This window comes from Schistocerca piceifrons, chromosome 5 (genome assembly GCF_021461385.2).
Source record: "Schistocerca piceifrons isolate TAMUIC-IGC-003096 chromosome 5, iqSchPice1.1, whole genome shotgun sequence".
Lineage (NCBI taxonomy): Eukaryota > Metazoa > Arthropoda > Insecta > Orthoptera > Acrididae > Schistocerca > Schistocerca piceifrons.
Window position 1 is genome coordinate 277,732,091 of NC_060142.1, and position 21,690 is coordinate 277,753,780.

Below are 21,690 nucleotides of genomic sequence, written 5' to 3' on the forward strand. Positions count from 1 at the left end.
TACAATCCAGTATCTGATTTCGGAATCTCTGTCTGACCATGATGTAATCTAATTGAAATCTTCCCGTATCTCCCGGCCTTTTCCAAGTATACCTCCTCCTCTTGTGATTCTTGAACAGGGTATTCGCTATTACTAGCTGAAACTTGTTACAGAAATCAATTAGTCTTTCTCCTCTTCCATTCCTTGTCCCAAGCCCATATTCTCCTGTAACCTTTTCTTCTACTCCTTCCCCAACAACTGCATTCCAGTCGCCCATGACTATTAGATTTTCGTCCCCCTTTACATACTGCATTACCCTTTCAATATCCTTATACACTTTCTCTATCTGTTCATCTTCAGCTTGCGATGTCGGCATGTATACCTGAACTATCGTTGTCGGTGTTGGTCTGCTGTCGATACCGATTAGAACAACCCGGTCACTGAACTGTTCACAGTAACACACCCTCTGCCCTACCTTCCTATTCATAACGAATCCTACACCTGTTATACCATTTTCTGCTGCTGTTGATATTACCCGATACTCATCTGACCAGAAATCCTTGTCTTCCTTCCACTTCACTTCACTGATCCCTACTATATCTAGATTGAGCCTTTGCATTTCCCTTTTCAGATTTTCTAGTTTCCCTACCACATTCAAGCTTCTGACATTCCACGCCCCGACTCGTAGAACGTTATCCTTTCGTTGATTATTCAATCTTTTTCTCATGGTAACCTCCCCCTTGGCAGTCCCCTCCCGGAGATCCGAATGGGGGACTATTCAGGAATCTTTTGCCAATGGAGAGTACCTAGGCAGCAAAAAGTCGGGTTGTCTATTTAAGATACTAAAACAGGTTGTCCGTCATTTATTCAAAGGTCACTGGAGCGTTTCACAGACCACATGGCATAACTTCGGACACCCACAGGGCATCAGGTGTTATGAAGGTAGTAATCTTTATGGACCTCGACCTGCCAGTAGCCTGTCTATGTATCCTTAGTGGAGAAAGACTTTGCTCTCTTTGGACAGTCTAGGGTATCGCCAATTAGTGGCAACGGCTACACATTCGCTTTGCGATTCTGTTCAGCCACCAGTAATCAGTGCAGAAACACCTCCTGCCCTCTTGCTTTTTCATGAGGACTAAGGAATTTCTCTGGCTGAATGTAGGTGTCTTGCAGCATCTTCTCCATTTCCTTCTGAGTTATTTGGCATTCAGCCAAAGACCTTATTGATTAACTATATATTTATCTGGGAGTGGGGGACACTGTGTGTGTGTGTGTGTGTGTGTGTGTGTGTGAGGCGGGGGGGGGGGGGGGGGGGGGGGGGGGGGGCGCCTGCGGGTGCATGACACCAAGGATACCCATTGTTGATAAAGTAGCTGCATCGCTGAGTTGTTTGGTCTGCCTTGTCTCCTCTTTGGATTTGAATGCACCCAAAGACAATGGCATGACCGGCTAACGTTGTTTCTTGATCAGGCTGGGATCTTTTGGTGGCATGACAGCAGATTCCTCAAATAGACAGTGGGTAGCAAAGCATGATTTTTTTTCCATCAATGGCACAAGGCTGACCCTCCTGGACTGGTTCGGCTATCTATACGCACATATTTTTAGGAATCAATCGCGGCTGTTTGTGGCATTAATGACCCAGAGCTCTCGTAGTCCATTTGTGATAGATATTATTATCACTTGCATATAAATTTCTTTGCGGGCAAGTACCTTTTGTGCCAGAGCTTTAGAGTTCAACTGAGGATGCAAGTAGTGGACTAGAAATTCTCTCAGTTATGAGGATGGGATAGCAGTGTTTTTATGTGTATATAATTGCTCAGAGTAATTGTTATTGTTGGGTGAACTTGCTGGAGTATCTTTGACAATATGGAGCTTCAATCCTCCAGCGTAAGATTGCTTGTGATGCTAGCAGAACTCCCCCCCTCCCCCACCCCCCTCTTTTGTTGATAACATTAAGGCTATATTCTCGTGAAATGATAAATATGAAGGGTTATGTTGTGTATGATAACACAAGAGACCTCTCATAACACTGGTTTCTGCAAGGTGAACATATTTTCCATTTGCAACCTACAGCACAATGGTTTTTGAATCTCTGAACAATCTTCAGCTGCCGATGATAAGCATCCAATATTACAAAAAATGGCACCTCAGGATGAAGTATGACCTCCATAGATGGTGACCCCACTTACGAGATGGTTGCCACGTTTTAGTGTTCTAGATTTGGTGGCTGTGCGAGGGATTAGAACCTCCGTACAGTGACAAGGGAATGGCTGAAGCATGCTGGAGAGAGACTTCACTCACAGGTAGCACCACCACTATGTTTTGGATGTTACTGCAGAAACTAGCAGTCCAGCCGCAGCAGTTTAAGGCAGCCAGTGGGTGCTGAGGTACTGGTATGCTGGTTGCAGGAATGAGACTTTATAAAGCACAAGGCTCACTAGGCCATGCAGCACAATAATGAAACACAGTGGTAAAATTGGGCTCTTGCATTTCCACACCTCCAGGCACAGCATTTTTTATCTCACGTGCGACTGTAAACTGCACGTCAACACGACAAGAGGACGGTGACCAGTACAAAAAAACATTAATTTTAGCAGAGGGGAGAGCAGTCCAGCAGCCCCTACTGGAGGGCAGCAGATCGAGACCAGGGCGGTACAGCCGTCCACTTTTCTGTGTTGGTGCGGACATCTAGCTGCCAAGCACTGTCACTCACATGGGTGAGATCCGCCACCAGGTTGGCTTCCCCTGCAAACAACCCAGCACTCTACAGCACTGCTGGCTTTGACTATGAGATGCTTGCTGGAGCGAATGGCACTGCCTAAGTTTTTGAGTCAGCATTCCTGGGCGTCAACATCACGGCTTGTCACCACCATGTGCTGTCCTCACTATGGCTGTGAGGGGGTGTGGTCACTGCCTTCACCAAGATGCTTCTAGTGTAGTTGCACGAGTGTTAATCAAATATTTTTATTTATCACGCAGTTTGCCTATGCTACCAGTGGTCTGCTTCCCACATCTGCACACCTCTATGACCCAATCCCACACAGAAGTGATCCTATACCCATGGACTGCTTGCTACGATATGGCAATGGGCTTTGTCTCTGAGATCAGCTGTAATCATCTGCAGTTGCCTAAAATGAATGGAATTGCCTTTTGTTTGATACCTTGAAGCATAGTTTTGTTGGACACTGTTCTTTTTTCTTTACAGACATGCACAAAGCATTCAGGAAATCCACAATGAAAACATAACTGTGCTTTCATCAATTCTCCACATGTACATTTTTCTGTGTGGCAATCAAGTTGGAAAGAGAGTTGGTAACAACTGTGTCATTAAGAACCTTGGAAGTTGTCCGAGGGTTATGACTTAGGACGGGTTCGGGTTTCTGATTCCATTCCTTAATGTTGTTGTTGTTGTTGTTGTTGTTGTTTGTGTAGAGATTGGTGGAAACGACCAGTGAAACTCTCCTCAAATTAAGACTCCTGATAATTACATTAGGCAATCACCATTGCCATTACTAATCTTTAGGTTCAACATTAAAAGACATCGTAAACTCTCGTATCTCTCTTACTATTTTATGTATTATGATGGGAGGTGCTAATGACCTCCTTTGACTCACTATGGTACGACACTGACGACTGTCAATGTCTTTCGGCGCACTATTTTCTGCTCCAGTGCTGTGCTGTGCTGGCACCACTTGTGGTGACATACTCTAAAAGAAGCCCTTGATAGTGCAGACCACTGCAAGACATGCAGGAAAAAAAGTCAGTAAGGTTCTGGAAGGTACAGGCAGGGATGTGGAGCCATGCCATCTCCAGCACTGTGGCCATCTGCACTAGGCTTTTCAGCTGAGCATCCATGGCGCAAAGAATATGATCGAGGTGGTCCCCACAGATTCTAGATTGTGTTTAAATTCAGGGAGTCTGGTGGCCTGGGGAGTACAGTAAACTCATCCTGGTGCTATTTGTGGGGTGTCAAGGAAAAACAAATTGCATGTAGGAGGAGACATGGTCCCCAAGGATACACACATACTTGTTTATCCGTTAAGCCTTTCAGAATGACAAGATCAGGCAGGCAATGCCACAAAAACACTCCCCAGACTATAAAGCTCCCTCCTCCGGCAGGACCCCACCAACTATTGTTGCAGGTTGTTTACTTTCTGACATTTTATGCCAATGGAGGGTAAAACATGATTAATCTGAAAAGGCCACCTGCTGCTACTCTGTGCACATCCAGTTACAGTACTGACATGTAGCCTCCGGCCTTCACTGCCAATGAACAGTAGTCAGCAATCGCTGAACGGTTGTTGAGGAGAAATTGTTGGCAGTAACGTCTCTTTATTATCAGACGTTTTGGAGAACAATGTGTGCTGCAAACAATGTGGAAAATGTGGTGTTTCATTGAAAACAAACTTACCTGTAGGACTTGCTTGTGAATTAGGGTTGATGTGCAGTTATTGCAAACACAGTGTTACTTTCTTCAATTCCTCAGATGTTACTGCAGATACAGGTAAACTATATGATATAAACATTAGACTGGTTTATGAATTACGGTGTATAGGAAAGGGCAGGGCTGCAGGTGCCATGTTGTGTGGTGTGATGAACCTCCCTCCTCCACCTTCAAAATTTAACGAACACGTAATTGCAATAGGCTCTGCTATAGAAGATGTGGCACAGGAAAACATGATAGATGCTCTTGAGGAAGCAGTTGTTGAAAATAATAATAGCAGAGACTTGTCCATAGCTTTTGATGGAAGCTGGCAGAAGAGAGGCCACACATCTCTGAATGGTGTAGTAACAGCTACAAGTGTGGGCATTGGTAAGGTAGTTGATGTGGCAATACTTTCCAAGCATTGCAGATGCAAGGAGAAAACGAAAAATAAACATGGAGAGGAGTGCATGGCAAATTACTATGGGTCAAGTGGTGTATGGAAGTTGGTGGTGTAAGAAGTATTTATCAGCACTCAGTAAAATGGTACAATGTTAGATACATAAATTATCTAGGAGATGGGTGACTCAAAGGCTTTCAAAGAAATTGAGGAACTGAGACCCTATGGTAACGATGTGAAAATTTCCAAACTGGAGTGTGTTGGCCATGTTCAGAAAAGGATGGGATCAAGACTTCGATGGCTCAAGGCTAGCATGAAAGGCAAGAAATTGAGTGATGGAAAAACTTTAGATGGGAAAAATAGACTGACAGATGCTACAATAGATCATATTCAGAAGTGCTATGGTCTAGCAATAAGACAGAATACAGCAGATGCAGAATTAATGAGAAGAGCAGTCTGGGCTCTGTTTTTTCATACAACTTCAAACAATGAAAATCCCCAACATGGGCTATGTCCAAAAGGAGACGATAGTTGGTGCAAGTACAACAGAGGCAAGGTAACTAAGAAACAATACAATCACCCTCATCACCTGCCACAATGGATGAAATAAAACCAATATTCTGAGACCTCGCAGACATTAGTCTACTAAAGAAATGTCTTCATGGCCGGACTCAAAATCCAAATGAGTGTGTGAACCATGTGATATGGAATAGACTACGTAAAACTGTTTGTTGGTATAAACACACTTCACTTTGGCGTTTATGATGCTGTTTCATCATTCAATCAGGGCAATATAACAAAGTGCAAAGTTCTGCAGAAGTTGGGGCTCTGTGTAGGACTACGAACTGCTGCAGCTATGCTTTGTTTGGACAAGGAACGGCTCAGGTCTTCAGATAATGCCATAAAAGTATATTCAAAGATGGCTAGACAGCATAGCAGAGCCATCAAGAGGAAGCTGTTAGACGATTCTGATGATACAAGCTATGGAGCAGGCTTGTACTGAAGTAAAAACTTTGAAGCTAATTTCCCATAACTTTAGTTTTTTTGTGTATAAGGTACATTTTCTCAGGGCCTATTTATAGTAGAAAGATGAAATTTTCTGTAGTTGTTCCTTAAGACCTTCTAATATATCTGAATTAAAAGATATGTGGAATTATTTTGTATTAATGGATGTAAATTTTAAAATACTTGTTAAAATGTATAACTTTTTTTAACATTTACAAAAAATAAAATATCTGAAAAACTATACATTATTTTTTTCAAAATTAATAATTCAGCATAAAAGCAGAACATATCTCTGCGTTCTGTGAAAAAAAAATCAAGAGTATTGTCCAAATAACAAATGAGAAAATGTTCCTAAACTTTTAGCTCAATTTAACATTGTAAGCATAGGGCGTTCCGTATACCCTTAAGTAATAAACAGTTTACTTACTATGTTTCTGTTTGTCTCATTTTCATTTGACTGCCCCTTGTATGTACATCTGAACAGGAATCTTCTTTCCATTTCACTTCACTGATCCCCACTATGCCTAGACACAGTCTGCATTTCCATTTCCAGATTTTCTAGCTTTTATAGCACATTCAAACTTCCAACATTCAATGCTCTGACTCTTAGGATGTTACCCTTTCGTTGGTTATTCTATCTTATTCTTTTGGTCACCTCCCCCTTGTCAGTCTCCTCCCAGAGGTCCAAATGGGGGGGTTTAGCCAGGAATCTAATGTCACAGGAGAAATCATCATGACACTTTTTCAAATTACAGGTCACATGTCCTGAGGATGCACATTAAGTATCTTTAATACAGATGTTTCCATTACATCCTGCATCCTCAAGCTGTTGATCATTGCCGATTCTTCTGCTGGTTAGGGACAGTTTCCCTACCTGAAGGCAAGTGAGTGACCTGAGCATCTTTCCACTCCTCTGCCCCCATTGACAAGGGTGTTGGCAGAACTAGGGTGACAACTTATGCCAGTAGTCTTCTGCTGCCAAAAGATCTACCCCTACAATATAGTGAACATTAATGCCAATGGAAAGTTATGTAATAAGAAGTTATGAATGAAGTTACATCACATTTCAGAGAACTGCAAGCACATGTGAAATGGAAATTGTCTTAAATAGTGTTTGATTTAAGTTTCAATAATTTTTATGGGGAATATTCCAGAGACTTACAAACCAGAGTAAAAATAGTTTTGCAAAAACAATAATGTATGAGGGTTGACTGGAGTACTGTTAAGTTGAAATTGTTGTCCAAGGAACAGTTACTTTAATTACAATTGCTTTTGGCTTATAAATATTACTCATGGTATTGTATTAACTATTAAATTACAATGAACAATGCTTCAAAGTAAAGTAAAAGATTGGAAAGGGGATACAGTACAAGTAATAAGCAAACTGTCGTAGCTCTTAACATTCCCCAACTAAATAACTTCCAGTGTTCTTTAATTACATAAACATTCTAATATAGCTAGAGAGGGAGAGGTGTTAAAAACTGCAACATTTCAAGATACCTCATTCCAATCATTATATTATCCTCATAAAAGAATGGACTGTAGTAACAAGGTAACTTAAGGCGAATCTCCTTCATGTTCAACAATTTCTTGAGGGTCCTGAGATTCCCATATGTGTATGTTAACTTTACTGTTAACATGAAATGTTGCCTCGTCACTGCAAATTAACTGCAACAAAATCAGTCATCTGCCATGTGTTCTAACACCCTTTACCACCAACATGAAGAGTTTGCACTAGTTGTAGAGTGATCTCTGAACAAATGTCACCTTAACACCTGCCAGACAGCCATATGGAAAACAAAGTTCTCTGCATGCACTTTGAATAGGCCGATGGACTCCACTCAAAACTTTGCTCAATGCTCTCTACTCTTCCATCAGAAGAGCAGGGTCAATGCAGATTCTTATTTTTGCCCAGACATCCTGTCTTTTCAAACTGCTGATACCAATGATTAATGTTTTTCACCATAAGCAGAACACCCCCAAAATGCTGATGGAAAACATGCAGGGCCACAATCACCAGCTCACACCTGTTCAACTACAGCACAGAAGAAGCCTTCTGTTGAAGTGCTGTCAATGTGCTCCAGACTTGGGTTACAAAAATGATCCTGTTCCACTTGTCATCTAGCAGAAATGCTTTCAAACTCTTGGCCAAACCAATTCTATCACCACACACCTCCTTCCCAGAAAACCCATTGTGTCAGAATTTTGATGCTTTTTCTCTGAATATTTTGCAATTTGTTTCTTTTGTAGCGAGTGTCCACCAATAAATACAAATTGTTAAAATAATTTTTAGAACATACTGCATTTCTGTACTTCATTCTGACCCACTGGGACAATCTGTAAGCTATCAATGTTCACACATAAAACTTTTGTAAATTCTACTCCATTCTCTCTCGCCAATTTATTACTGTCAAAAATAAGGTTGAGTCAGGAGCAGTAGACAACTCAACACACTGTTCCATCTAGTGACAATCCATTTGCCCCCTACAAAAAGATTTACGATTTGATAAAGGTGACAGTTTGTATTATAAAAATTCAAGTAGGTCTTACTTTGTTCCCTGCAGCATGCCGCCTCCTGTTATTTTTCCCAATCTGATTATTACTGACACACACACACACACACACACACACACGCACACGCACACGCACTTCTTAATGTGATATACTGTTTCTCAAGTAAAACTTCCCAACATACAACATCTTTAAACAAATACTGCAAACATCACACTCAAATGCTTCTAACAAGCCAAAGACAATAGCAGCTGTTGATATTTTGTCGATTTACTGGTTACTGCATTAAGAAAGGTACATTCTGTGCAGAAGACATTTAAGTCTTAATTGAATTTTGGCAGATCTGCAAAGCTCTTTATTATAGTGGACCATGCAACAGTATAGTTAAGATTGTCAGTATGTATACTGTTTGATGATGTATCACAGGTGTGATAAAGTACTGCAACTATACGTAGAGAACACATCAGATAAACATATCAATTGTAAGGTAATTTTTCTATGTGTAAAACATACCTTTCTTTTTTTGTCAACAGTTTTCAGGCCAGCAGCTTCACATACTCTATTAATGCATTCCCTGGTAACAGAACGTCAAGCTCGGTAACAATTACTTTTACACTAAACGCCAACAACACATTTATATGACACATAAGAGAACAGAAAGCATTAAAAGTTGAAAATATGCATTAAAAGGAACAAAAGTTGTATTTAGCTGCAAGAGCTGTCAGAAAAGTAACCTTCATGTGCTGCAAGTAAAATATTGGAACAATTAAAGGAAATTTACTTACAAAATTGTGTGTGTGTGTGTTTTATGGGCGTCCAACGGTGAGGTCATTAGTGCCCTTACACTTATCAAAAGAAACGAATGTGGAGATAAACTAAAACTGTTGTACACTTGTGCACTCGAAATGACCATACAGTCACTCTATCTCAATTAGGAGAGAAAGCAGCTATATATGAAATTAAAAACAGAAAACAAAACACAGAAGAGCTAAAAAAGGACAGAGAAATGTGACTGGCTGACCACTTACAAAAAACTTGGGTGAGCCAGTCACCCTGTTGACACATTAAAATCTTGTTAAAATGTTGGACAATTCACAAAACTTTAACACTCTAACCACAGTTGGCAAACTCGCCACAGTCTGCTGGTCAGCAAATAAAACATAGTCCAATAAAATGTGGCGCACAGTGATCTGCATGTCACAAGCACAACACATTGGACGATCCTCTCGTCGGAGCAAGAGTCTGTGTGTCACGGGGCTGTGGCCTATGCAAAGATTAGTAAGATGGACCTTGCCCCATCGACATGGCTGGAAGGAAGTATGCCTGAGCCAAGTTTTAGGTTTACTAAACGGAGTTTGTTGTCAGTTAGTTCCAGTCACTCATCTCCCTAGCAACACATGACCTTGTACTTCAACAGCGAGGTGATAGCATGTAGGGAGATGGCACACTGAAATACCTGAGGATCACGATATGCCTGAGCCAAGTTTTAGGTTTACTAAACGGAGTTTGTTGTCAGTTAGTTCCAGTCACTCATCTCCCTAGCAACACATGACCTTGTACTTCAACAGCGAGGTGATAGCATGTAGGGAGATGGCACACTGAAATACCTGAGGATCACGATATGCCTCCTTGGCTGCTTGATCCACCCTTTCGTTCCGTCACAATTCCCATGTGCCCACATACCCAGCAGAAAGACTAGTCACTGAAGCTGGAGGTGGGCATCCTGGATATTCTGGACGACTTTATTTGCTGGGTAAAAACTTAGGAGAGTGTAAAGGGAGCTCAGAGAATCTGAGAAGACAAGAAATTTAGCACTGGAAGAATATCTTATCTGCTACAGTGATCAAAAGACCACATATAATCCTGTGTCGAAGATAGTTAATTTCTGAGGCAGTTGGACCTTGAAAGACACAATCCGGGAAAACAACAGGGCAAGCAACTGAGTCCGCCTGCTTAGACCCATCCGTAAAGACAGCTACATAGCTGCAGTGCACATATAAAATGTCTGTAAATATCGAATTAAAATACAGAAGCAGGAGTGCAAACTCTCCTGTACTGCACTAAATCTAAAATGACACTGGCCTTCTGCAGTAACCAGTGCGGTAGATGGTTAAAACCCTAGATTTGGGGTTGTACTTGCTCCACACCAAGTGATTCCAGTACATGCTGCACACGGACCCCCAACGGCAGCATGGCTCGTGAACGTATGTAGAAAAAGACATTCCAGAGTTGGACGAGCAACAGTATGGTGCGCGGGTGAAGTTAGAGCTGTGAGGATATTATATGCCTGATGCACCACGAGGAGCTGCCGCCAGATGGTAAGTGGCAGTTCCCACGCCTCAGCACAGGGCTTGGGTATGGGACTGGTCCTATAAACACACGTGGTGAGCCAAATCCCCTCACAGTGGACAGCATCTATGAACTTCAAATGTGAAGGCCTCGCTGATCCATAGACAGTGCACCGATTGTCCAGCCCTACAGAACTGGAGTAGACATGCCCTGTTCGCTCCCCAAGACCTGTAGCTATGGCACTTTAAGGTAGTCAGTGCCTTGAGGGTTCTGGCTTTCAGGTCCCTCAGGTGTGGCAACCACAACAATTTCAAGTCAAAAATGAGGCCCAGAAGCTGATGATGAAGATTCGCATTGTTGAAGTAACAATTATGGTAATCAATTTAGGTTGAAATATTTCTTGTGATATAAATAAACAGGACTAATATATCACCAAGAAATGTTAAAAATAGGATATCGGACAATCAATAACTCTTCATTATTGTTCCTGTTAGTAATTCAACAATAAGTTTGAAGAATAATGAAAAGTGTTATTGATACTGGCTGTCTTAATTTAATAAAATTAATATTTATTACATTTGATAGTGATACAATTATTATTTTAATCATTTCAGGAGCTAGTTTATTAAAATATCGGTTTTGGGGATCGATGATGGGAAGCTTTTCCACCCTTGAAGTTTTAAAAGTGGAGTGTAGACCTATTTCCGGTTTACAAGATCGACATTTTTTAACTATTACGAGGGTCGGTCAAGAAGTAATGCCTCCCATTTTTTTTCCTACTTAAAGAAATTAAGTTAAGTGAAAAATTTGAATTTGGCGCCATTCCTCAAACCTTCTTCTGCAATCCACTGCAGTAGTAACTTTCTGTGTCAACAGGTGGCAGCACAGCAAAAGTTTGTAAGATGGCCGACATCGATGTTTGTTTGAGACAGCGTTGTGTGATTGAATTCTTGAATGCAGAAGGTGAAACGCCCATACGCATTCATGAAAGACTGAAGAAGGTGTATGGTGTTGTGACAGTGGATGTCAGCACTGTTAGACGATGGGTTCGTCGTTGTAAGGAAGCTGAAGGGCAAACACCGTTGACTGACGAAAAGCGGAGCGGCAGGCCGGTGAGTGCAGTGACTCCACACAACATTCAGCAAGTTGATGACATCATTCGTGGTGACCGTCGGGTGACTGCAGATGAAGTGTGTCGCATTATTTCTCTTAGTAAAGGCAGTGTGATCACGATTATTAAACAATTGGGGTACTCAAAAGTTTGTGCACGGTGGGTTCCAAGAATGTTAACCGATCAGAATAAAGAGGCAAGGAAAACAATAGCCTCCCAACACTTGCAGCGCTTCCGTTTGGAGGGAGATGAGTTTCTGAAAAAAATTGTGACCTGGGACGAAACATGGGTGCATTTTTTTGAACCCGAATCAAAGAGGCAGTCAATGGAGTGGCGTCACACAAGCTCGCCGAGGAAGAAAAAATTCAAAACTGTGCGATCGGCAGGGAAAGTTATGGCAACAGTTTTCTGGGATACAGAGGGTGTGATTCTGGTTGATTTTTTGGAGCAGGGATGCACAATAAATTCTGTTCAATACGTCACAACCCTCAACAAACTTAAAGCACGTCTTCAGCGAGTTCACCCAACAAAATCAATGGCAGATGTTCTTCTTTTGCATGACAATGCAAGACCACACACCAGTCGTCACACCTCTGACGAGATTGTCAAAATTGGATGGGAAGTTTTGCCTCATCCCCCATACAGCCCTGACCTGGCACCATCAGACTTCCATCTGTTCGGGCCACTAAAAGAAGCTCATCGTGGGATTCATTTTGAAGATGAGGAGGCCGTCAAAACATCCGTGCGTCAATGGCTTAGGAAGCAGAGCTGTGATTTTTACCGTGCTGGGATACATGCCCTTGTTCAAAGATGGACCAAAACTGTAGAGATGGGCGGAGATTACATTGAAAAATGACAAAATGATCCTCAATGTTGTGGTTTTCAACCTATGTAATTGCATTTAAATTTCCTGACAATTAAACGTAGAAAAAAAAATAGGAGGCATTACTTTTTGACTGACCCTCGTAAAACTAATGTTTATATTCTCTGTTTTTCCTTCTTTATTGGTTTATTTTGCTGGTGTTTATGTTTTTCCTTCTAAACGCAAACATTTTGTTGAGATTATACTGTTCTTTATTTATTTATACTGATTATTATTTTTCTTATTGAATTTTATGATTATTTTTGTGAGGGAGCTTTAGGTCTTTCTAGTTTGGTTTCAATGATTCGGTCTCATGGTAATGATTTATTTAATTCTTTTGGTTTGTCTTTACATTAAAATATTTATTCATGACTTTTTTTAAATCCCTCTTAGTTCAATAAATAATTTTTGACGGTTAGTTCATTCTTTGATGTTTCTGTCAAGTTTTGTTTTTATGATTTGTGTATATTCACATGCTGATTTGAATATAATTACGTATTATTTTGGTGTTGATTATTTTTCTTTTAGTTTAATTTTATTAAGTTTTTGGATGTGTTCATTAATAATTTCTGCTAGAGGTACAGTTTATTTAACTTCATACCATTCTAATTTTTTTATTTTTATGGTTTTGATTTTAATAATTATACTTTATTGTTCATTTGCTAGATTAAGTCTTCTTTCTCTTTATGTTTTTTTTTTTTTTTTTTTTTTTTTAGGCTAGATTGGTCCCTACTTTACTTTTAATTTTGGGTTGGGGGTATCAACCTGAGCGACTACAGGCTGGGGTTTATTTGACTTTTTTATACTTTGGTTGCTAGATTGCCTTTACTGTTAGTTTTATTTAATGTTTATGATTTTGCTAATACTTCATATTTTCCTTTGTTGTTTGATTTTGGTTCTTATTATTTTATGTTTTTATGATTCTGGCTTTTTTGGTTAAGATACCTATGTTTCTGGTCCAGTTATAACTTCCTAAGGCTCATGTAGAGGCCTTTATTTCTGGTAGAATGATTCTTGTGAGTGTTTTGTTGAAGTTAGATGGTTATGGTATTTTCTGCGTGATAAAGGTTATTGCTTACTTGGATTTAAAGTTTAATTATTTCTGGTTATCTTTAGGATTGTCTGGTGGTGTTAGATTTATTTGTTTTCATCAGGCAGTTTATACTATAGTCTTATTTTCAGCATGGTAATTATTATTCTGGGGTTTATACTTTTTCTCTTGGTTATTTTTGGGAGTATCATCTTTTACTTTTACATTGATTGCCTTTAAATATTTTTTGTTTCAAGGGTGAACATTTCTTTGTTCAAATTAAGTATTTTAATTAAAAATATTGTTTTGTGGGATCAATGATATGAAGTTTTTCCATCTTAGGCTGTTATTTGTTTTTTATTTGTTCTCCGAGTTTTTTTCCTTTATTTTTTTCAAGAAATATTTTTTTATTTAGGGTATTTATTATTTAATAATAGATTAGACTTTTTATCGAGTGACAACTTTTAATTTAGATGTTTATATGGTTGTGATGACTTTAATTTTGGACTGAATACCTCTTATTTTTATGTCTTATGTTACATGTATTTCTTCTTGGATTATATATCAGGCGAGAAAAATATAAATTGTTTTAATATTATTGTTTTCATATTTATTCTTTTAATAGGGTTTTTAATTATTAGTCCTAATTTGATTAGAATTTTATTAGGTTGAGATGGTTTAGGATTGGTTTCTTATTTTATTATCAGAATGTAAAGTCTTATAGTGCTGGTTTATTAACTGCTTTATCTAATTGGATTAGTGATGTTACTATTTTAATTTCTATTGCTTGAATATTAAATTTTGTTGGGGTTGGGTTGTTTGGGGAAGACCAGACAGCGAGGTCATCGGTCTCATTGTATTAGTGAAGGACGGGGAAGGAAGTCGGCCGTGCCCTTTCAAAAGGAACCATCCCGGCATTTGCCTGGAGCGATTTAGGGAAATCACGGAAAACCTAAATCAGGATGGCCGGACGCGGGATTGAACCGTCGTCCTCCCGAATGCGAGTCCAGTGTTAAATTTTGTTGGTTGGAATTATATTTATTACGATGACTTTATTTCGAGTTCTTTTGAAATAAAGCTTATTACTATATTAATTGTTCTGGCTAAGAGATTTCAGATTCCTTTTTCCTCTTGACTTCCTGCTGCTGTGGCTGCTCCTACTCCTGTTTCTGCTTTGATTCATTCTTCTACTCTTGTTACTTTTTTTTTTTTCTTTTTTGTGGTTTTAGGGCGCACAACTTCAATGGTCATTAGCGCCCTGACTACGTTAAGAATGCACCGCGAGGCACAAGTTTAAAACAACAACTAAAAGGGAAAACACGATAAAAGACAGACTGACAGGCATAGGATTAAAAAACAGCATCATCAAATGTCCTTAGAGAGGTTTGTCAAATTGATAAAACGAAGAACACGAGCAGCTGCTCGTGGGTCATCCGCTAAAATGGCATCTAAAGTACATGGCAGGTTAAGATCTAGACGCAGTGTGTTAAAATTCAGACAGGACATTAAAATGTGGCGGACCGTCAGCAATTGCCCACATGGGCAGAACGGCGCCGGCGCAGCCGTCAGCAGATGGCGATGGCTGAACCGGGTTACTTACAGACAACAAGCTTCGGGCCTTGAAACCTCTTCCCGCGGCTTGGACGTCCTCCTCCCGTCGAGAAGGGCAGGAGGAGGACGACCAAGCCGCGGGAAGAGGTTTCAAGGCCCGAAGCTTGTTGTCTGTAAGTGCAGCCCAATCGGCATGCCACAGCGATAAAATGCGCTGACAAATAACCCTGCTACAATCTGATGAAGGGACACAACAAGAAGCTGTCCGAGGCTGGAGGACCGCAGCCTTGGCCGCGGCATCTGCAGCTTCGTTCCAAGGGATACCAACATGGCCAGGGACCCACATAAAGCTAACCGGAGAACCGACGTCCACCAGCTGCCGAAGAGAGCGTTGGATCCGGTTCACGAAAGGGTGAACCGGATACGGATCACTGAGGCTCTGGATGGCGCTCAGGGAATCGGAGCAGATGACATAAGCAGAATGTCGGTGGCGGCAGATGTAAAGAACAGCCTGGTAGAGGGCAAAGAGCTCAGCTGTGAAGACCGAACAATGGCCATGGAGCCGGTATTTGAAACTTTGTGCCCCAACAATAAAAGAACACCCGACCCCGTCATTGGTCTTAGAGCCATCTGTATAAATGAAGGTCATATTGATGAACTTCGAACGAAGTTCCACAAAACGGGAGTGGTAGACCGAACCGGGGGTAACCTCTTTTGGGAGCGAGCTGAGGTCAAGGTGAACGCGGACCTGAGCCTGGAGCCAAGTTGGCGTGTGGCTCTCGCCCACTCGAAAGGTTGCAGGGAGTGAAAAATTAAGGTGTTGAAGGAGGCGACGAAAGCGAACTCCAGGGGGTAGCAGGGCAGAGACATACAACCCGTATTGACGGTCGAGAGAGTCGTCAAGAAAGGAACGATAAGACGGGTGGTCGGGCATTGACAGTAGCCGACAGGCATACCGACAAAGCAGTATATCACGCCGGTAGGTGAGTGGCAATTCGCCAGCGTCAGCATGAAGACTCTCTACGGGACTAGTATAAAACGCTCCGATCGCAAGTCGTAAACCCCGATGTTGTATGGAGTTGAGGCGGCATAAGATGGATGGCCGTGCAGAGGAGTATACGAAGCTCCCATAATCAAGCTTGGAGCGGACGATCGACCGATATAGACGGAGCAGGACGGTTCGATCCGCTCCCCACGACATACCACTGAGAACACGGAGGACATTTAAAGAACGGGTACAACGGGCAGCCAAATATGACACATGTGGAGACCAGCTAAGTTTCCTGTCAAATGTAAGACCTAAAAATTTTGTTGTCTCCACGATTGGGAGAGCAACGGGACCAAGTCGTAAGGACGGTGGGAGAAACTCTTTGTAGCGCCAGAAGTTAATACAGACCATCTTCTCGGCAGAAAAACGGAAGCCATTGGCGACACTCCAGGAGTAAAGACGGTCAAGAGAACGCTGAAGACAGCGCTCCAGGACACGTGTACACTGAGCGCTGCAATAGATGGTAAAATCGTCCACGAAAAGGGAGCCTGATACATCAGCTGGGAGGCAATCCATTATTGGATTGATCGCGATGGCGAAGAGAGCGACGCTCAAAACTGAGCCCTGTGGCACCCCATTCTCCTGGCGAAAGGTGTCTGACAGGACAGAACCCACACGTACCCTGAACTGTCGATCCATTAAAAAGGAACGAATAAAAAGAGGGAGGCGACCGCGAAGGCCCCATGTATGCATGGTGCGGAGAATGCCCGCCCTCCAACAGGTGTCGTAAGCCTTCTCCAAATCAAAGAACACAGCCGCGGTCGGGCGCTTCCGCAAGAAGTTATTCATAATGAAGGTCGACAAGGTAACCAGATGGTCAACAGCAGAGCGGCGCCTATGAAATCCACATTGTACATTGGTAAGTAGGCGTCGAGACTCGAGCAGCCAAACCAATCGAGAGTTAACCATTCGCTCCATCACTTTACAGACACAGCTGGTAAGCGAGATGGGTCGATAACTGGAAGGCAAGTGTTTGTCCTTCCCCGGCTTAGGAATCGGGACAACAATAGACTCGCGCCAGCATGCGGGAGCATGTCCCTCAATCCAGATGCGATTATAAGTAAGAAGAAGAAAACCTTTACCCGCAGGAGAAAGGTTCTTCAGCATCTGAATATGAATAGAATCAGGCCCTGGAGCGGAGGACCGTGATCAGCCAAGTGCGTTTTCGAGTTCCCGCATGGTGAATGGGGCATTATAACTTTCACGATTCGAGGAGCGGAAGTTAGGTGGCCTAGCCTCCTCTGCCTGTTTGCGGGGAAGGAAGGCAGGGTGGTAATGAGCGGAGCTCGAAACCTCTGCGAAAAAGCGGCCGAAGGCATTGGAGACAGCCTCAGGGGCCACAAGGACGTCATTCGCGACCGTCAAGCCGGAAACTGGTGAGTGGACCTTAGTGCCAGATAGCCGGCGCAGGCTACCCCAGACAACAGAAGAAGGAGTAAAACTGTTGAAGGTGCTTGTGAAAGCAGCCCAGCTAGCTTACTTGCTTTCTTTAATAATACGACGACACTGAGCACGTAATCGTTTATAATTGATACAATTCGCCACTGTAGGGTGGCGTTTAAAGGTGCGTATAGCACGTCGACGAGCACATAAAGCGTCTCTACATGCTGCGGTCCACCAGGGGACCGGTACGCGACGTGGAGAAGAAGTAGGGTGAGGGATGGAATATTCAGCAGCAGTGAGAACGACTTCCGTGAGGTGTGCGACCTGACAATCGCAGCTTGTGAAGGTTTGATCCTGAAAGGTCGCCCTGGAAGAGAAGAGCCCCCAGTCTGCCTTGGAGATGGTCCAACTAGAGGAGCACGGAGAGGGGGTATGCTGCAGGAGATGGATAACACACGGGAAGTGGTCGCTCGAATATGTATCAGAAAGGGCATACCACTCAAACCGGCGTGCAAGTTGGGTAGTACATATAGAGAGGTCTAAATGGGAATAGGTGTGAGATGTGTCCGAAAGAAAAGTAGGGGCGCCGGTATTGAGGCAGACAAGATTGAGCTGGTTGAAAAGGTCTGCTAACAGGGAGCCCCTCGGGCAGGATGCTGGAGAGCCCCAAAGGGGATGGTGGGCATTGAAGTCTCCAGTTAACAAAAATGGTGCAGGTAGCTGAGCAATAAGTTGCATCATGTCTGCCCTGGTAACGGCAGATGACGATGGAGTGTAAACGGTACAAATGGAAAATGTAAAAGTGGGGAGAGTAATGCGGATGTCAACTGCCTGCAGGCCGGTGTGCAACGTGATGGGATCGTAGTAAATATCATCCCGGACCAGCAACATAACCCCTCCATGAGCTGGGATACCTACCACAGGGGGTAGGTCAAAACGCACAGAGGTGTAGTGTGCCAAGGCAATTTGATCGCATGGGCGTAGCTTCGTTTCCTGGAGGGCTACGACGAGCGGACGGTGCAAGCGGAGCAGCAACTTCAAGTCCTCTCGGTTGGAGCGAATGCTGCGAATATTCCAGTGAATAAGTGCCATCGTAAGAAGAAAAGGAAGACGAAAGAAGGAGTCACCTCGAAGGCCGCTGAGGGCCTGGCTTCGAGTGAGCACTGCCGCCGCTATCAGTAGGCGGACAGTCATCGTCCATTGGGTCTATAGGTTCATCGGCCATCTTGGGAGGATGGCCGGGAGGGGGAGCTTCCTCCGCCGGTGAACGGCCAGATGTTCGGCTACCAGCGGTGCGGCCAGGCGAAACGGATGACGGCCTGGGGCGGCAACTGCTGGGTGGCGCAGGAGAAGAAATGCGCCGTGGCGGAGAAGGAGAACTGTGCTTCCTATGAGCCTTCTTGGAAGGACGTTTGGTGGAAGTACCGGTCGAAGGCTGGGAGGTCGAGGTACGTAGGAAGTCTGCACGGGACGGTTCCTTCTTGAAGGCCCGTGGATCTGACTTCTGGGTCTTCGTCTTAGCAGAAGCTGATGAAGGGGCTGGTGTCTGTGGGGTGACGGGAGGAAGAGGAGACGTCGACCGCGCGATCTTAGCACTGGCCGAACGGACGACCGCGGTGCTGAAGGTCAGATCACATGTCTGGGTTGCCACCTCCCTGGTAGTCCGAGGAGAGGCGAGGACAGTACTGTATTTCCCCGCTGGGAGCAGCGTGGGCTTCCTACTGGCCAATAGCTTGCGAGCAGCCGAGGTGGACACTTTCTCTTTGACCCGAATTTCTTGGATACAGCGTTCTTCCTTATAGACAGGACAGTCGTGGGAGGATGCGGCATGGTCACCCTGACAGTTCACATGACGAGGAGACGGAGGTGGACAGTCACCCTCATGGGCATCCCTGCCACAAGTGACACATTTAGCCGCATTGGAACAAGACTGTCGAGTGTGATTGAAACGCTGACACTGGTAGCAGCGCGTAGGTGTCGGGACATAGGGGCGAACAGAAATAACCTCGTAGCCCGCCTTGATGCGCGATGGCAGCTTAACACTATCGAAGGTCAAGAAAAGTGTCCGGGTCGGTACAAGGTCATTGTTGACCTTTTTCATGACCCTATGGACAGCCGTCACGCCCTGCTCAGCGAGGAAAGATTGAATCTCCTCGTCAGTCAATCCATCGAGGGAGCTAGTATAGACTACACCACGAGACGAATTCGAAGTTTGGTGGGCCTCCACCCGGACAGGGAACGTGTACAGGAGTGTGGCCCGAAGCAGTTTTTGTGCCTGAAAGGCGCTCTCAGTTTCTAGTAATAAGGTACTGTTACGCAACCTGGTACAAGATTTGACAGATCCGGCTATGGCATCTACGCCCTTCTGGATAACGAAAGGGTTGACAGAGGAAAAATCCTTTCCGTCCTCAGATCGAGAAACGACGAGGAACTGTGGGGCAGGCGGTAGTACTTTTGTCACTGGTGGCTGGTCATGTTTCCGTTTTTGGGCAGAAGTCGAGAGAGATGGAGTGAAATCCATTGCGGAGGAATCCCCCATGATTGCCAGCATCTCCGATGGCGCGCTCCTTCCTTGTGGGGACCCTCTCAGAGGGCACTCCCGCCTTAGGTGAATGTTTACACCTCAGGTCACACCTCCCGAGAAACAGACGGAGGGACCAATCGGCATGGTCAGAAGGTATCAGCTCAGGCAATCACCCCTCCCCGGGCCTGGCCTTTACCAGGGGGTACGCGCGTGCCTTACATGTCTACCCAGGGCGGGGAATTACGCGTTACCCCGTCACCGGCTACGCGTGCGAACGCGTGGGTCGGCCTTCAGGCACGCACAGGGAGGAAGGAAGAAGAGGAAAAAGGAGAGAGAGAGAGAGAGAGAGAGAGAGAGAGGGGGAAAGAGAGGGGGGGGGGAGAGAGAGAGAGAGAGAGAGAGGGAGAGAGAGAGAGAGAGAGAGAGAGGGGGGGGGGGGGGGGGACAGACTGTCTCAAACACCGAGGCGGAGACCAGAGAAGGCAAGGAGAAGGAGGCAATGAGAAGGCAAGGAGAAGAAGGCAATGAGAAGGCAAGGAGAAGAAGGCAATGAGAAGGCAAGGAGAAGAAGGCAATGAGAAGGCAAGGAGAAGAAGGCAATGAGAAGGCAAGGAGATTTTGCAGAGGAAAGAGTAAGGAAGACAGTGAGGTGGAGAAGAGCAAAGAAAGGAACCAACCAAAAGAAAGGAAGAAACGAGAAGTGAAAAAGCAAAATGACCGCAAATAGAGGTCGTGGAACCGTCCGTCTCCGGACGCAGGCGCTAACTACCCCCTTGAGGGGGAGTGACTCCTTTTAGTCGCCTCTTACGACAGGCAGGAATACCTCGGGCCTATTCTAATCCCCGGACCCGCAGGGGGGTACTCTTGTTACTGTGGGGGTTTATTTATTAATTTGTTTCAGTTCAATATTAGGGACTTATAACTGTGGTTGATTTTTACTTCTGTGTGTTAGAAGTATTGACCCTGACTGTGGAGATACTTGTCCCACTGTGACACAAGGTGGTGAATGGTTGTCATAAAATTCCCAGGGCTGCAATGTTAACCAGTTCCGTATGTACAGCTGGACATCGTTGTCTGAGGTGAATTGTTTGCCCCTATGCTGACATTCTTCTTTGACCAAGCCTCCCTTCTGATTCACTTCCTGCAGCACAGGGCAACAGTGAATGCCCAGCGTTACTCACAAACCTTGACCACAGTTCGCCAAGCAATCAAATCAAAACAACTAGGCAATCTGACCCATGGGATTATTCCGCTCCACGACAAAGCAAAGCCTCATACGGCCAACAGAGGCGCCGCACTCCTGCAAAAATTCAAATGAGAAATCCTCGGTCACCCTCCATACAGTTCGGACCTCTCTCCCTGTGATTACGCCATTTTTGGTTCCCTTAAAAAGGCTCTGAGGGCAAATGATTCACCTTGGACGAAAACGTCCAGCCGCACGGGCGGAACTGATTAACATCGCAGCCCTGGGAATTTTATGAGACAGCCGTTCACAGTGTCACAGTGGGACAAGTGTCTCAACAACCAGGGTCAATAGTTCTAACATACAGGTACTGGTTTCTGTAATTATTCCT

General features: G+C 43.9%; 1 protein-coding gene across 2 annotated transcripts in view; it reads right to left on the reverse strand.

Annotated features, from left to right (window-relative positions):
• The window catches only part of LOC124797928 (SHC-transforming protein 1), a 99,172-nt gene that overhangs the window by 50,496 nt on the left and 26,986 nt on the right, over positions 1 to 21,690 (reverse strand). For both annotated transcript variants that reach the window (XM_047261062.1, XM_047261061.1), the window contains exon 4: positions 8,832 to 8,892. In XM_047261062.1, coding sequence (XP_047117018.1) covers positions 8,832 to 8,892 — 61 coding nt within the window. The remainder of the gene's footprint in view (positions 1 to 8,831; positions 8,893 to 21,690) is intronic.